Source organism: Watersipora subatra, chromosome 3, assembly GCF_963576615.1.
Source record: "Watersipora subatra chromosome 3, tzWatSuba1.1, whole genome shotgun sequence".
NCBI classification, from domain to species: Eukaryota; Metazoa; Bryozoa; class Gymnolaemata; order Cheilostomatida; family Watersiporidae; genus Watersipora; species Watersipora subatra.
The window spans coordinates 67918208-67934568 of NC_088710.1; the positions used below are offsets into that span (position 1 = coordinate 67918208).

At 37.4% G+C, this 16361-nt stretch overlaps 2 protein-coding genes across 2 annotated transcripts; one reads left to right on the top strand and one right to left on the bottom strand.

Moving 5' to 3' along the window:
- On the bottom strand, positions 1-1990 carry LOC137390915 (uncharacterized). The gene is made up of 2 exons (XM_068077231.1): positions 307-1990; positions 1-62 (listed from the first exon to the last, which is right to left on the bottom strand). Exons 1-2 carry the CDS (start codon positions 1988-1990, stop codon positions 1-3), a joined length of 1746 nt encoding a protein of 581 aa, XP_067933332.1.
- A 6122-nt stretch (positions 1991-8112) lies between these two features.
- Positions 8113-14369, top strand: LOC137391359 (glycerate kinase-like). Its single transcript, XM_068077809.1, has 8 exons — positions 8113-8239; positions 8589-8773; positions 8900-9051; positions 9336-9511; positions 9868-9999; positions 10737-10940; positions 11848-12073; positions 13868-14369. The coding sequence occupies exons 1-8, from the start codon at positions 8147-8149 to the stop codon at positions 14167-14169; spliced, it is 1470 nt and encodes a 489-aa protein (XP_067933910.1). The 5' UTR covers positions 8113-8146; the 3' UTR covers positions 14170-14369.
- The last annotated feature ends 1992 nt before the right edge of the window (positions 14370-16361 follow it).

Genomic DNA, 16361 nt, shown 5'->3' on the forward strand with positions numbered 1-16361 from the left:
TTACAGAAGTCTTGCCGATGTCACATTTTGCTTCATTGAGGGTGAGCCCTGCGTGTTCCAACCTAGCTAACACCAAGCGCAGAGTTCTGTCATGACTCTCGACATCAGCACCGTGAACTAAGATGTCATCCATGTGACATATAACATTATCTATGCCCGTTAGTAACCCTGACATGGCTCGGGAGAATATTTCAGGAGCACTGGAGATTCCAAAAGGTAATCTGTTATAACAGTACCGGCCAAACGGTGTCAAAAACGTTGTGAGCTTTCTGGAGCTTTCATCTAGACATATCTGCCAAAACCCACTGTTGGCATCAAGTTTTGAAAATACTTTGCTGTTTCCTAAGAGAGCTATGCTATCATCAACTGCTGGCATAGGAAAGATTTCTCTTCTAACAGCTCTGTTTAGGCCAGTTAGGTCCACACAGATTCGTACTTCGCCTGAAGGTTTTAAAACTGGCACCATGCCACTGCACCAGTCAGTGGCCTCAGTCATAGGGGATATCACTCCTTGGTGTACCATCTCCTCAAGCTTTAGCCTAGCTTTTTCTCTTAGAGGCAGTGGTACCTTCCTTGGTGTGAATATACAGACTGGTTTGCTCTCATGTTGAAGAGAGATTTTGTAACAATAACCTTTTAGAAGTCCAAGCCCTCTAAACAGATTTGGAAAATCAGCTCGAATTTCCTTTGTCACTTCCAGTTGGTCTTTGATGTGACAAGTGACCAGCTCTAGCCTCTCACAGGCATGTCTACTCAGAAGCGAAACTGGTTGGTCTTTGATGACGTATGCTGTTTCTGTTATAGATCTTTCCTTGTAAGTCAGCCGAGCCTTCAGGGTACCTAGAACAGGAAGCCGTTTGCGACCTGGTCCTAGTAAAGTAACATGTGATTTCTCCAGTTGTTGGTCTTTTAGCCATGCCTCTTGATCACCAATAATGGTACCATCGGCACCAGTGTCTAGTTTGAATTTGGTTTTATTTCCATTAACATCTACTTCAGCCATCCAGGTCTTCTCTGTAATTTGATTTATACAGAGTTCTCCAGTAAACAAGAACTCCTGATCAATCTCTGCAGAAGCTTCATGTATTGCTCTACTCCTACACATAGCCTGCCAGTGACCAAGCTTGCCACAGTTTCTGCATTTCGCCTCTTTAGCAGGACAATCTCTTTTAGCATGAGATTGCTTCCCACATCGATAGCATTGGCTTTGGTATGTGTTGGTGCTGAGTGGAGCAACTCGAGGCTGTTGCTGTTGTGTTTGTGAAGTGTGCTGGTTATAGTCTCTTTGTCTCATTGGTTGGCTAGGCCTCTGTCCTTGTGACGCAATACTTGACTTCTTTACTACAGCATCTATTGCCCCAGGACCTGCGCTTTTTGCCACCGATTGCATGACAGCCGACGTAACCTCATTGCTTCTGCAAACCCTAACTGCTTCAGCTAGTGTCAAATTGTTGCCTTGAGAAATTAGTTTCTTTCTTACATTGTCATCTACAATACCTAGCACTATGCGATCTCTCAACATCTCGTCTAGTGGAGCAACTCCCCCTGTAGTTGCAGGACGGTAGTTGTATGCACATTTGTCTGCCAACGAACGTAAGTCAGCATAAAAAGCATCAAATGGCTCATTAGGTAGTTGATTTCGCACATTAAATTTGTAACGCTCATGCACAATGTTTCTGTCGCCTATACAATACTGTTCAAGAATATCTAATATAGTGTTGAGTGACTGGTCTGTTGTGTATTTATCGCTATTTTCAACTACTCTAGCAGCATTGTCACCAATTGTATATAATAGCAGAGCACGCTGGTAATCTTCCTTCTCTTCTGAAAGCCTAGACAAAATGTAATATGATTGCCACCTGCTCTTAAAACGTCTGAAGTTAAGCTCACGTTCACAATCAAGAACGATTTCACCAGGAGGCTCAATTCTAGGAGCATTTCGTTGTACGATAACGGTTTGTGGTTGTTGGGCGTCTTCTTCATCTCCCATTTCACAAATATATCGCTGCCACCATGTGTGAATATGGGTAGTAAGGGCGATGCGTCTGGATCAATAATTAATAAGAGTGAATAGTGCGGCCAACTTTATTTCGGATCCCAACCGGAAGTCCGTATTCTCTAGAAGTCATATTCCTTGACTCGATAGAATAACCAAGTTATACAACAAGCCTTAGGTAGGTTATGAGTTAGTGGTCTTTAAAGAGATCTAGTAGTAGGTGAGGTTGAAGGATAAATTGGTGTTAAATGAAATAAGAGAGACTGAATTTGATGATAAATTGGTAGACTCACTTTCATTACTGCACCTCTAGCTAAGGACCAAAAAGTTAGTCTCAGCAGATCCTATTGAAGAGGCAAGAGCGCGAATGTTGTACTTGCTGGTCAGCTTTCTTTGATGCTTGTGAAAAGTCAACATTTTAATGATTACAGAGCATGATAACGCAGCGTCATTAAGGTGGTTCCTTGTTAGGCTTCATGGAACTTAAAGTTATATTGAGAGGATACCCATGGGTACACATGGACTGCATAGATGAATATGAAGATGATAATTAAAAATACACAGCATTTTTTGGCACAAATATGCCAATTGAATAGTTAAGGTATGAATACATTGTTCAAGAGCTGTTGGCAGCAAATTTTAACTGTCTGCAAGGTTGGCCATACCATGTCGTCCAAGGTTGGTTCATTACCTTGGACGTCAAAAAACCGTGTGTATGTCTGTATATCTAATAACTAATTTCTTAATAATACGAAAAGAAAGCTATTCCATTTTTTTCTAAAAAATACATTGAACGGTTGAAATGAGTAGCCTATTTGTAGAATTTACTATGGGATAGCCGATGACAGCTGATACAACATGTGCTTTTGGGTTGAGCAGTCAATGATTAATTTGACTGCTTAATTGTTAAGAATAAAAACATAGACAACTCATCTTGGCATGTTTGCTCCTCAAGTGTTCGCAGAAAAATATGCTAGTTTGTGTTACGTAACGTAACAGGCCCTATCCAAAAAGCAGAGTTTAATATATCTAACTGCTGTTCAGTCACTGCAAAAGATGAGATAATCAGTTTATTTTGGCCTGTCTTTACCACCGGTAACCACTCGTTTTGTCAAATTTACTCAGTCTATAATGCACAAGCTAATAGTATTTTAAGTCATTCACAAGCTGACTTCATGATATTGTCAACTAAAAAGTAACATATGTCAGCTGGTTTGTTCACACCATGACAGTTAGTAAAAAGTAAGCTGAAGGAAAAAAAATTTGAAACGTAGTACTATATATTGAAAATGGAATGTGCGCACACTGATAGGTAGGTTGATATTGAATAGTTTAGAAAGGTAGGCTAAACCTGGAGCCGGGAAGTTATAAATAAGGCATTAATATTACAACACTTGGTGAAATATTACAGCTCAAAAGAACGAAGATATGTTTTTCTTTTGGAATGGAAGGTCATCAATTGAAAAAGATCAGCTTCATTAGGCTTTGCTTTTGGGAAATAGATAGCAGCACTTACCAATGACAAAACCATGACAATGTGACATTTTCTCTAGAAGAGATTCTTGGTATATACTTCCACTATGACCAACTCCGCGTATGTAAAAGAACAGTTCTACATTGACTTGAAGGACACTATCTACATGTAATACTAGACAATGATCTATCAGTGCTGGTTAGCAACTTAATGTTAGAATGAGCTTAAACGCTCAAAAGTGGAAAAGTGTACTTGGCAGGCGCAATGTAAGAAAGCATTGCTCTTGGATCTCTGTTTGAAACACAACCTCGCGCTAACAAATATCATTGGAAAGCTCAAGAAAGCGCACAAGATCTCATAGATCTACCCAAAATGACACACTAGGGCCTGTTGAATTATGTGATTGCCAGACAATAATATGTGGTGAATATCCTACTACAGCTAAGAGAGGAACAGACTTTGAGACAGACTTTGGGATGTTAAGACTTAAATTGTTGATCAACATAGGGTGATCAACATGATGACACACAAGAAAGCTGGTACCAGACTACTACAAAGACTGAATGCAGGTGTGCCAAAGGATCAAGTGAAAAAAGATGAACTGAAAGCGGAGATGGAGTAGAGGTGCGAATCATTGAAACAAACCGTAATTGACTTGGAAAACAGGAGTGAGAGGAGTGCGAGAGCCATTCATTTGGGTCTTAAGTAGGTACAGAAGAAGTGTATTGAACAAAACATGCTACTGTATGTTGTATTTGGCGGTTTCAGTTTTTTGCAGATTCTCAAAGGTTTGGTTTCGCAAGGAAGTTCTTCAGAATTTTGTAAGCTTTTTTATAAGGGTATGCAGGCTAATATGGGTATGGGTGGTTCGGGATCAAGCAGCTTGTCTATAAGTGATGGAGCTGAACAAGGATGTTTGCTTACACCACTTGTCTGCCACGCTTCACATAGTGTTTCACTTACAGCTCAGATGGAGTTCACATTCTGACAAGGAAAGATCTAGATTTGTTTGATGTGGCTCAGTTTAAATCAAAAAACAAAACAATGACTAAGTTAGTCAGAGAGATTTGCTTTTTTGTAGATGATATCGTTTTTGTCGGTATGAAGACTCAATCACATCCATGGCTTAGTAAATAGATTTGTCACTGCTACAAAACTATTCATTCTCAAAATCAATATAAAACACACCTAATGCCTATATCAATCGCCAAAAGTTTTAGTAGATGTTTCTCAAGTATTCACTATTGCCTTTAAATGTCATTGAAGCACTGTAGCTGGCAATTCTAAGTTGGACAAAGAAATCCTACGGAGAATGAGAACTCCTTGTGTAGTATATGGAAACTTGAAGACTAGGCTTTTGAGCAACCACCACGTTTCAATCAAAGTGAAGTGTCAGATATGTCAGTCTATAGTGCTGGCAGCTTTGCTGTATTTTGCTGAGATGTGGACTATCTACAGCATGCAAACGAACAGACTGCAAGCTTGTGATGAAATATTTATTATTAATCATAGGTATCTCATGAAGGAATAAGGTCACTAACACCTGGATGTTGAGAAGAGTAGGTTTACCATCACTCTAAGCCATTCATATTCAAATAAATTTGCAATGACTCAGCCATGTTGAGAAAGTGGATCCTTGTCATGCGCCTCGAAAACTGTTTTCCTTATTTGGTAAACAGAGGAAAGTCCAATAAAAAAACTCCCAAATTGAGATTTAAAATAGTCAAAAGAAATATGTAAAAAGTGGGTATGGACTGTAATTAATGGTAACTAATAGCAAGAAATAGATCAGGCTAAATATGTTGGATTAGACCAAAATGAAAATAATTGTCTCGTCGACAGGTTGCTATAATAATGATGAGAAATGTAAAATTAAAAGTTTTCAACTTTAAACCCTATTGAAGATCATGCAAATCCATCAAATAACTGGACTCAATTCAAAAGTTTGCCATCTTTTTGATGACAAGTTAAAAGTGTAATTCATATAACAAAAAAATATCACATAATAATAGTTATCGCTGTTACTGCTAATATGAGACGTTGTATTTAACAAGTTCTCATTCACTGTTTAACCTTTCATAAGCTGTTCCAATTTACTAGTGTGGTTTTAGCAATTTTTTTTCTCTCACGGCCAACAGCTTTCATTTTTTTAGTTTGGTAGTTGTCAGCATCCCTAGTATGTTTTCAACATGTAAAACTGAAAATCATAGATGGAAACTATCAACATCTGTATACATCATTTATATAGATTCACCTTTTCATTAGTTTGGCTTTCAAGCACATTTTGCTTACAGATCGTCAGATTTTCCCTTGTTGCACCGGGTAACTGAGCTTTCTTAAGCTGTTAGCATAATCTTTGATACATTCATGTTGTCGTTGACCTTATCTGAATCTAGTGCATTCTCTATTCTGGTCACACATTACGGCGAGTATCTTCATATGGTTGACAGCTTTACTTGACATACAACTGTGTTCTTGCATCAGTATGTTGAAGGATAGTCTTCGACATACACTATTAAAAAATGTATATTCTCTTTATTGTCGTATCATACTTGCCCAACATGGCTGATGTAATATTGCTGTCAGACTTGACTCATGTCTCTCGAGGTGTGAATCGTTTCACAATTCTTTTATTTGGTTCTCAACTTTTGTTTGTGAACTTTGAATACATTTTTGGAAAAAATAAACTTTGAAAAAATAAGAAAAAATAAAAAGATTTGTTTCACAAAAGTTCTGTGAAGCATCACAGTTGTGGTCAATGACACTACCATCACACCCGTGCTTGTTAATTACTGCAGCAGCAGCAGTTTTTTTGGTCTGATTGAGTGTCAGCTATTTTTGTCATTCGCTTCTGCGTCTAAATTCGTCTTCAGTAAGTGTTTTATTGTGAGCTGCCTGTAAGCATTAGCAAGAAACAAAATAGTGTAGCATCCTATGGACTATATATCAAAAGAAGCACATTCCCTAAGCTGGGTAGATAGATAGTTTTTATAAATTGCAAGTTACCTATCAGAAAATTCTTTATTTGGTAAGCATATGCAAAAATAATATATCACAAAAGTTTACATGCTGATTATAGAATGCTTTGTATGAGCATAAAAAAACACTGAGGAGTAGGCAATGTCTTGACTAACCTAACATTCTTTGTCTGGTCTTAGTAGCATACATGTATATTATAGTTTTATATACAGCTTTTTAAAGAGTTATGTTCTTCCGCCATGTACACTCTGTTGATTGACACCATCACGATTCATATTGACACCATTACTAAAGGGTTATGTTAGGGTATCTCAATTACTGAAGGGGTAATGTTTAGTATCAAAGTTGAAATTTTGTTATTATGGTAATCAAATATCGTACAAACATGATTAGTCTGTTATTTAGAGACAGTTTTTGATGAATAAAATAAATATTTGTAGATGTAGAAGGGCGGACAACTGCACAATTTGCCACAATTAGTTTGCTTCACACAAGAGTTTTTAATTAACTGAAATTAAGACTGTAAAAATATGTCGTTTTCCATTTGCTCCCAGATCATGAATATATGCTTTAGTGGCTGAGAAAGGCTCCACAATTTGATGATATAAACAGGTATTAATTCTGTCTACACGTGTAAGAAGATAACTCCAATTTAATATTTAGAATCCATCGAATCTTTGAAGCTACATGCATGCAGTTTATTCATAGGATTGGAGGAGGCTATAAACAATTTTAATGTTCAATAGAATTCTAATTCTCAGAACTTTGTGGCGATAGAAGACAATAATTAAACAAGTTGCAATAGTTTGCGGAAAGCCTTTGAATTGCTTAATGTAATAAATAAAAAGCATTTCAGTTTATAGGTTGTTTGTATATAATGTTGCTATCCAAGTGTTTTTATTTGTAAAGGATCGTTAAGAAAATACATTCTTATTCAGAAATGTAGAAGTTACACGGTTTCAAGTGAGTTGCAGCTCAGAGAGACAAGGGATGCTTGTTAAAAATTCGCTTCGTCACTTCATATTACTTCTGCACAAGTCTGGTTATTATAAAGGCAAGCCTGGTAAGTAGATCAGGTCTCTGTTCATTGTGTATATGCTTATTCTCATGAACTATTGTCGTAATACTGTTTTCAGAGTTATGTTTACGGTTTATACCTGTCAAATTGGAGATATCATTTTAAAGACACATGTCTAGACATGTCAGGAACTTTGATAATTTTTTGGATGTGGTTGTGAGAGATAATCACTCGAATATATTTTACAAAAACACTTACTGTAACTATCTCCATACTATATGTAACATAAACTTTACATTAGTATAATTATAGAGAATACTATGCGCTGTTCCGAAATAGCATTTACTCAAATAATCGTAACAAAAACACTTGGCATTATCACTAACAGCTTTAGCAAGGTTATATAATAGAGTCATTCTATCACCGTAGTTGGTGGTTTTGAATAACTAATAATAATTTATTATGTTACAAGCTTATACACTGAGACTCCGTTTTTTTACGAAGAGAAAACATTTCTCATTTTATTTTAAAATTTTCAGGTTTCGATAATCTTCTGCAATTATCCATGGGATCACCACATGGATTTTAATTTTCCTCTTGCTTGTAGCAAATATGTCTTGTAATGTTTACAGGCAGCATGTCCAGGAGATGTGCGTTCAGCTCTGACACAAACACTCAGATGGTCAAGGCCATTTCTCAGGCTGCAATCAAATCTGTACAGCCAATTCAGATGGTCCAAAACAACTTGGAACTAAAAGGTGAACTGCTGAAGGTTCGATGGTTCTATAATTTGTAAATATGTGAATATTTGTCAGCAGCTGTACAGAGTGCCGTGAATTTATAGACATCATTAATAGTTGTTTGTCAGTGCTTAGTTATGGAGTTTACATACGGCATTCATGACATGTGATCCTCTGTAGCATTCCTTCTTTAAATGTTATTATGGGATGTGCATATTGTGCATATGCACATCCCATGACATGAATACACATGTAGTGATCATGTGTATTCGTTGTGAATGATTGTAATGCTTGCTAAGGTTCTTATTTGGAACAAATTATCTGTCAACTTAGATTAGTAGACAGCATGAATGAGGAACTACAGGTATATGTGTATTGCAGGTTGGTAAAGGAAATCAGCAGCAGGTAATTGACTTGACCCAAAAGAGATGTCATGTCGTGGCATATGGTAAAGCTGTCGTAGGAATGGTTGCTGCAGTTCACTCTATTCTAGGGGAGAAAATTGTATCAGGAATCGCGAGCATTCCAACCAACATTCAAAAGGCGCTCATCGCTAATGGAGCGCAGTGAGTTCTGGTTTTGCTGCTGACAGTTCTGGTTCTGCTGCCGACAGTTCTGGTTCTGCTGCCGGCTTATCAACAATAATCAGAACGTGCTGCTGATATAAGCTATTGTATGATTTAAAATTGTAGAGATTTGCTTCCTGGTCCTGATAGCGTGGTTCAACTTTGTGAGGGCGCATATATGAATATACCTGATGAGGCATGTCTGAACACGTCTATTCAAATCGAGGAGCTGATTTGCCAGTTATCTGCTCAGGACCTTCTTATCACTCTCACCTCAGGTCTGTCACATTTTCCTCGTATTTCTTTATATTGTGTTAATTTGTGTAACTGTGATGTAGGGCTGCTCCGTGATGTACATAATACAGGAAGTGATGTAGGGCTGCTCTGTGATGCATATTCACAGGATGTGATGGAGGGCTGCTCCATGATGTATATTCACAGGATGTGATGTAAGGCTGCTCTGTGATGTATATTCACAGGATGTGATGTAGGGCTGCTCCGTGAGGTATATTCTATTAAACTGTGTCATCATATCTCACTATAAGCCTGCTCTTGTCTACAGGAGGAGGCTCCGCCTTACTCTGTCTTCCAATTCCACCACTGACCCTTGATATTATGGCAGATACAACAAGGGGTCTGGCCAAAGCTGGAGCTAACATTGTTGAACTGAACACTGTCAGAAAACACTTGGAGATTCTAAAGGGTGGAGGCCTTGCTAGCCTCGCACACCCTGCAAGGGTTAGAAGTACTTGTAATGCTTAGACTCTACTAGACTGCAGATTTTTGTGGGGCCCCTGGTTATGAAACATGACTGCAGTATTAAACTGTAAACGTCTTTGCTACAGAAGTCCTTTGCTACAGCTGTCCTTTGCTACAGCTGTCCTTTGCTATAGCTGTCCTTTGCTACAGTTGTCCTTGATGCGTTCTTGTTTTAAGATTTTATGAATTGGTAGTTTTTTAATACTTTGCGCTGTATTCAAAATGTCACTATTCTCTGCTCCTTCTGTGGAGTTTGCTGTTTCACTTTTTCTTAGTAGGTTATGACCTTTAGAAAGCTTGCCTGTCATTTAACAATCTGTATATTTTTATTTCAGGTAGTGAACCTCATTCTTTCTGATATAGTAGGAGATCCAATAGATTGCATAGCTAGTGGACCAACAGTCACTGATACGAGTACTTCAGCAGATGCCATTGATATCCTTGAGAAGTACCTCACCAGTCAGCAGGTCTGATGTGTAAGAGTTATCTTGTATATTTGTTTTTTGGAGTTGTCTTACCACAGTTCAACCTGTAACCATACTACTAAACTGAAAAAGCCGGAAAATTCATTCTTTAAACTCGTTTTGTGAGTTTGACTGGAAAACTAAAGGTTTAGAGAATGTATATCACTCTCTTGGTTAATTGGGCTCAGTTAAAAAGTTCTACATGCTTTTTCGAAAAGATAAAATGGAAAACAAATGAGGCAATGAATTGTAACTTGTGGCTGTTACTGTTACTGCTAACGTGAGGTCCTCTTTTTTAAAAGGTCTTATTTGCTATATAAACTTGTTCTCATATGCTAGCGCTTACAATGAATGTATCACAACAGCCTGCTGCCTGTTTTCATAGTTGAAGAATTATTTTGAACATCAACCATTCTAAAAGCGATCGTAACAACCTCTATATTGTTAGTAAAGCTTTACTTTACGGCGTGTAGTTTACCACTGCCTGATGTTTGATGTGTCTTAACACTAACTCGTGTATCAAGTTTGAATTTATGTAACAGAATATGAAAATACATCTGTTTAGATATTGTAGTAAATTGTTTATAGCTAGAAAAGGTGTTTCTCCATTTCAAATGGAAAAATCCTTGCGTATGGCCTATGGTAGAATCTGCTACATCGTCGAAACTTTCTATAGCAGCTGTCATATTACACTGCTGTATTGTTTCTTTTTCAAGCCATAATGGCTGCCTCTGTTTCAGATTCACCCTGTTGTGATGGATGTTTTAAAAAGAGACCTCAAGTCTGAGATGATAAGACCTCAAGCCGAGGTTGCCCAAGTAGACCCATTGAATATTGTGATAGGGTCAAACAGCATAGCCTTGGAGGCAGCTGTTCAAGCTTGCCATGATCACAAAATCTTGTCAGTTTTAATAACGTCAAGTCTCTGTGGCGAGGCACAACAGGTAATACGACTATTTCGTTGAACTTCACTGAGGTTTTTACTTTAGCTATGATGAAAGATGGTGTTTTTAACTATGCAAACCAAAATAACAAGTCTTCTCTCAGTGGAATAAAAACTGTCTCATATACATTCATTACTAGCCACTCGGGTCTGTATAACTGTCTGTGTCCTTAAATCCATATTCATAACTTATCAAATAGATATGAATACAGGTAGTCCTCATTTAACGACAGTAATCTGCTTCGGAAAAACTGTCGATAAACGATTTCGTCATTAAATGGGTTAGGTTAATTCGTCATCATTCAGCAATGTTGACGAATATCTTTCCCTTCATCATTTTTTATACATTAAAGCCTTATTTACTGTTTTTGATAGCTTTTTAAAGTTTTAGCTATATTTTAGTCATAAATTTTAAGATTTTAAAACCTCGAATAGACGAGTGAATGGACTCAGCAAATTTGTTATTATCGACAATACCTATGATAGTGCAAGTTTTTTTACTTCCAATAATTCTCCTTTTATTATACTTATTGATTCTTGAAGAGTAATATTTTTTTTCGACATTTTGAGGAGATATATGTGTATTGAACCTAAAAACGAACACAATGTACAGATATAATCATAGAAAGCACGATTACACGAGAAGATACGAAGTGAGGGAAGGGAGAGGGTGGCCGCGTTGCCTTAGCGAACTTCTAGTATGTTTGCAACAGCATGTATTTACGCTCACAACTGTGTTGCCACTGTACGGTCATAATCACAAGGGATTTGTGTTAAACGAATATTGGAACAGTTTCAAACTCCATCATTGCTTCGAGTTGTCATTAACCAAGGACCTCGTTACACAAGGGCTACTTTTAAATAATTTGATATATGTTCTGTATTGTACTGGATTACTGGCCTTACAGGTAGGTAGAGACATGGCAGAGCTAGCTCGAAGGATTCTACAGGGTGTCGGGGATACTCACTACTTGGAGGGTCTCTTTGGTGACACATTGGACATGAGCACTGAGATGAAGACCTCCTTGGAGAAAGAACTTCAGGCAGAAGTGCAGAAATCAAAAAAGGACAACACACCTCTCTGTTTACTGTTTGGTGGGGAAACAACGGTGCATGTGATGGGCAGTGGTAAAGGTATGGCTTAAGTTTCTGGTACCTGTACTTATCATCATTATAATGTATATCAACATGGTTGGGGCTACGTGCTGCTCTAAACAAACTTGTTATAAACAGAGTTATTTCCTTTCAAAGTCTCATAGATTAAAACTTTTTTAACATAACTCTATTGTAGTGCATTGTAGTACATGACTCCATTATGGTCCAACTTTCAGCAGATTTGAAAAAAGCAATTTTTGTATAACACAATTTTAATAAAATCAATGTTTCTATAACATAACATTTATGTTACATTAGCAATAGTAAATATTTGTATAGCTGCAAGTTACCAGAATTTTCTATAAGTTTTGAGAATGTGTTGATGTAAAACTTCCAGTCTTGATTATATTCTTCCTCGCATTCAATAGCTTACTCTGTAATGCTGGTAATGTCTTCAGAAGTTTTGTGAATGTCTATTGACTGGTTGTTAGTGATGGAGCACTAAGCCTTCATGTAAACATTGGCGACATGCCCATAAACTCCCTTTTAACCTGTTCCCTTTAATTATAGACACATCCATAGATTGTCTTTTAACCTATTCCCTTTAGTCATAGACACATCCATAAATTGTCCATTAAGCCTATTATCTTTAGTCATAGACACATCCATAGATTGTCCTTTAACCTTTTCCCTTTAATCATAGACACATCCATAAATTGTCCTTTAACCTATTCCCTTTAGTCATAGACACATCCATAAATTGTCCTTCAACCTATTCCCTTTAGTCATAGACACATCCATAGATTGTCCTTTAACCTTTTCCCTTTAATCATAGACACATTCATAGATTGTCCTTCACCCTTTTCATTTAGCCATAGATATACACTTGTTATGTATCCGTGTTGTATAGGTCGAATTACACTGAACATGTAGAAAATCAATAGTAGGAACAAATGAATATCAAATTTATATCTTTTTAATACGCAATTTTTTCTGGTGGTTGAACAAAAATTTGAACAACATTTGCTGCTTTTTGATGCTAATTACTTAAAATGCTGTCATAAATACTTAGTGATAAGTGAGAATTTCATAGAATCAGCAGATGCAGTAGTTCATATTCTGTTCTTCCATTTATTTCCCTGATGCTTCCATTCTCTCTAGAAATGTTCAAGCTTAGTAGTAGCTGTGTGCTTGTATGGTGTGTTACCAACTCTCTCTGGAATACGATACTGTAGACATGAAAGGCAATTAACTCACCATAGTGTGCCTACAGGTTTGGATGAATATGTGGAAAGGTTCAAACTTACACATTTGGTGTGGGCAAGTAGAAAAGGAAGCTCGGAGAGGGTTTATATCTGAGCAACCTGGTTCAGTAGTTTAGAACCTCTGACATCAAACCCTTACCTGATCTTGACATTTATGCAGAAGATGGCTAGTGGTTAAATAATAACTTAATATCAATGGCATGCGTCTCTCATCAGTTATGGATAATGCAATTCTGAGTTAGAATTGAACACTTTCAGCCTAGCCTCAACAAGTACTAGCATATATATTGAACCACAGCTCCTCAGCTGTTTTTATAGTCGGTGTGAGATGATTAAGTAGACAACTCCAATTATATTCACTGAATTATTGAAATAGAAACCACATGTGACAGGTAAGGATACATAGCTTGTGGTCTTGCTAATTGTTGAGCCAAACTGTGTGTAAGTAAAATGTTTTAAACAGACTTTCAAGGTTCCGTTTGAAAAACTTCATCGGGTCAGGAAAGAAAATGCAAGATGAACAGATGTTTCTCACTAGTTTTCAGCCTTCAACGCCTGCTTGTTGCAGGTGGTAGAAATCAGGAGATGTGTCTGAGTGCTCTCATATCTATGGAAGAGTTTAGTCTACCCGACGACAAAGTGGTATTTTGCTCTCTTGGAACTGATGGACAAGATGGTCCTACGGATGCTGCGGGGGCGTGTATTACTCCGCAGTGCATGCTGGGTAATAGTCTTAATGCTCGGCTCTCCTTGAGCAACAATGACTCCTACACTTATTTTAGCGAGTTACACGAGGGAAAGAACTTGCTGCGCACTGGGCTGACTGGCACAAATGTTATGGACATCAGCATCCTGCTTGTGAGGCCATGAATACCCAGTTCCATATAACTGATTATATATTAAGCAGAATTTAATTGCTCAAAGTTTTGATTTTTTCAATTTATATCGAAATATACAATTGGTTTACAAATAGTTGCGAAGATCCCTTAATGTTTGACTTTGATTCTTTTATTTTTTGTGAGTTTATTGAAAACATTTCCGCATTTTTGAAACAATAATCATTTTATAGGTCAGCTTCTTCGGAACAACTTTTATTTTAAGCTGAACGTGTGCTTATTTGAACATAAAGACTTAGACACCATCTCTGGTGAGAACATACATGTAGGTAGATAAGATTTACAAACAAATATGGTTCTCAACCCAGAACTATGTCAGAGCTTTTTATTGCCTCCCGTTCATAAGGCAGCCATTATGGCCAACACATGTCTTTAATTGGAGTTGCTCTTCTTAGAAAGTTCATTTCTGCCTAATCATCCCATTTCTTACCAGATCTAGTATATAAACCCGTAGATGTACATTAGTTAGCATGGTAAGCTCAAAACAGGCCTTCACTGTTTTAGTATCATGATCTCTCAACATTTGCATATTTGAGCTGGATACACATCTAGCAGACACGATGATAAATATTCATTGCATGGTGTTGATTCATTCTCCACAAACACATAGCCAAATCTACTTGTCTAGTAAATATTATGCATACCTGCATTCATTGCGCAATTTGATGTAATACAGAATAAACAGGTTTGAGACTGCAAGCTTGAGGCTTTTTACCTTGTACGCATTTCAAGTTTATTTTAGAGTTTTTCCCAAAGGTGTTTCTTAACGGTGACATCATAACACAGCGTAACTTGTTATTCTGATTGTCTAGCTGAGTGATGTAACATAAACCATTGCTGCCAGCTAGTCCCTTTGGCTATTGTGATATCATGTAAATAGGCCGGGTGAATATGCAGTAGCAACCATACAAGCGTAAAAAATCAGCAGACTCATCATAAATGATCAATGAACGCATAATGCTTCGAGGTTCTGTTGTACAAGTTTGGGTAATCATGGTGAAATCAGAAAAAATGGTGAACTGGAGACAGCTAGGCTTAACCATTCTATAAGAGAAAAATGGTGCTCATAAAAGAGCTCAGAGATCACATGAGTAATTACAAAGTCAACAGCAGATTTTGAGTAAATCTATATCAAGTATTGAATAAGTCTGCATTGGTTATCGGGTAGGTTAAGGGCAAATATTGGGTCAGTCTAAAGTAAATATTGGGTAGGTCTAAAGTAAATATTGGGTAGGTCTAGAGTAAATATTTGGTAGGTCTAGACTGGCTATTGCCTTAATATTAAATAGGTTCCTGGCATTAGGTAGGTCTGCAATGGATAGCGTGTGGATCTGTAATGATTATTAGGTAGGTCTGCAATGGATAGCGTGTGGATCTGTAATGAGCATTGAAAAGGTGTGTACCGGTTATTGGGTAGGTCTGTAATGAGTATTGAAAAGGTCTGTACTGGTTATTGGGTAGGTCTGTAATGAGCATTGAAAAGGTGTGTACCGGTTATTGGGTAGGTCTGTAATGAGTATTGAAAAGGTCTGTACTGGTTATTGGGTAGGTCTGTAATGAGTATTGAAAAGGTCTGTACTGGTTATTGGGTAGGTCTGTAATGAGCATTGAAAAGGTCTGTACTGGTTATTGGGTAGGTCTGTAGTGAGCATTGAAAAGGTCTGTACTGGTTATTGGGTAGGTCTGTAATAAGTATTAGATAGGCACATCTTCCTCCTTTCATATTTTCGCCTGGTCAGAATAAGCTTGGCTATAAGTGCCTCTAAAGACTACTTACATGTATAGTAGTCTATTATACACACCTACAGTAACCTGCAGTTTCAACTAGAACCTTTAGGGAAAGACTATACAGCCGCCAATGTCACTCAGCGCTCCTGAGTTTTTGAAGAAGCGTTTTCTGCTTGCTATGTTTGCACTTGAATGCAATTTGCTCATTATACATAAAGGCTGAAATACATTTGTGACACCTTAAGTCATGTATGATAAATCTGATGCCTGTTAAGTAATTGAAATAGTCGTGTCAGCAGCAAATATCAATTCTTTTTTGTATGAAGAGCCAATAGTTATACGTACGTCGCAGTGTCTCAGCGGGTCAGTAATAATGTTCCAAGTCATCTGTAACATATTGATGAGTTGAAGTCTCGATCTTTGTCTGTTCAGTCATTG

What these genes read in the sequence shown, in the direction of transcription:
- LOC137390915 (XM_068077231.1), bottom strand. Translation starts at nt 1,990, where the DNA reads ATGGGAGATGAAGAAGACGCCCAACAACCACAAACCGTTATCGTACAA. An exon ending in TTCAAAACTTGATGCCAACA is followed by an intron (nt 63 to 306) that starts GTGGGTTTTGGC and finishes GGTGTTAGCTAG; the next exon opens with GTTGGAACACGCAGGGCTCA.
- LOC137391359 (XM_068077809.1), top strand. Translation starts at nt 8,147, where the DNA reads ATGGTCAAGGCCATTTCTCAGGCTGCAATCAAATCTGTACAGCCAATT. An exon ending in CTCATCGCTAATGGAGCGCA is followed by an intron (nt 8,774 to 8,899) that starts GTGAGTTCTGGT and finishes TTAAAATTGTAG; the next exon opens with AGATTTGCTTCCTGGTCCTG. An exon ending in GCCTCGCACACCCTGCAAGG is followed by an intron (nt 9,512 to 9,867) that starts GTTAGAAGTACT and finishes TTTTTATTTCAG; the next exon opens with GTAGTGAACCTCATTCTTTC.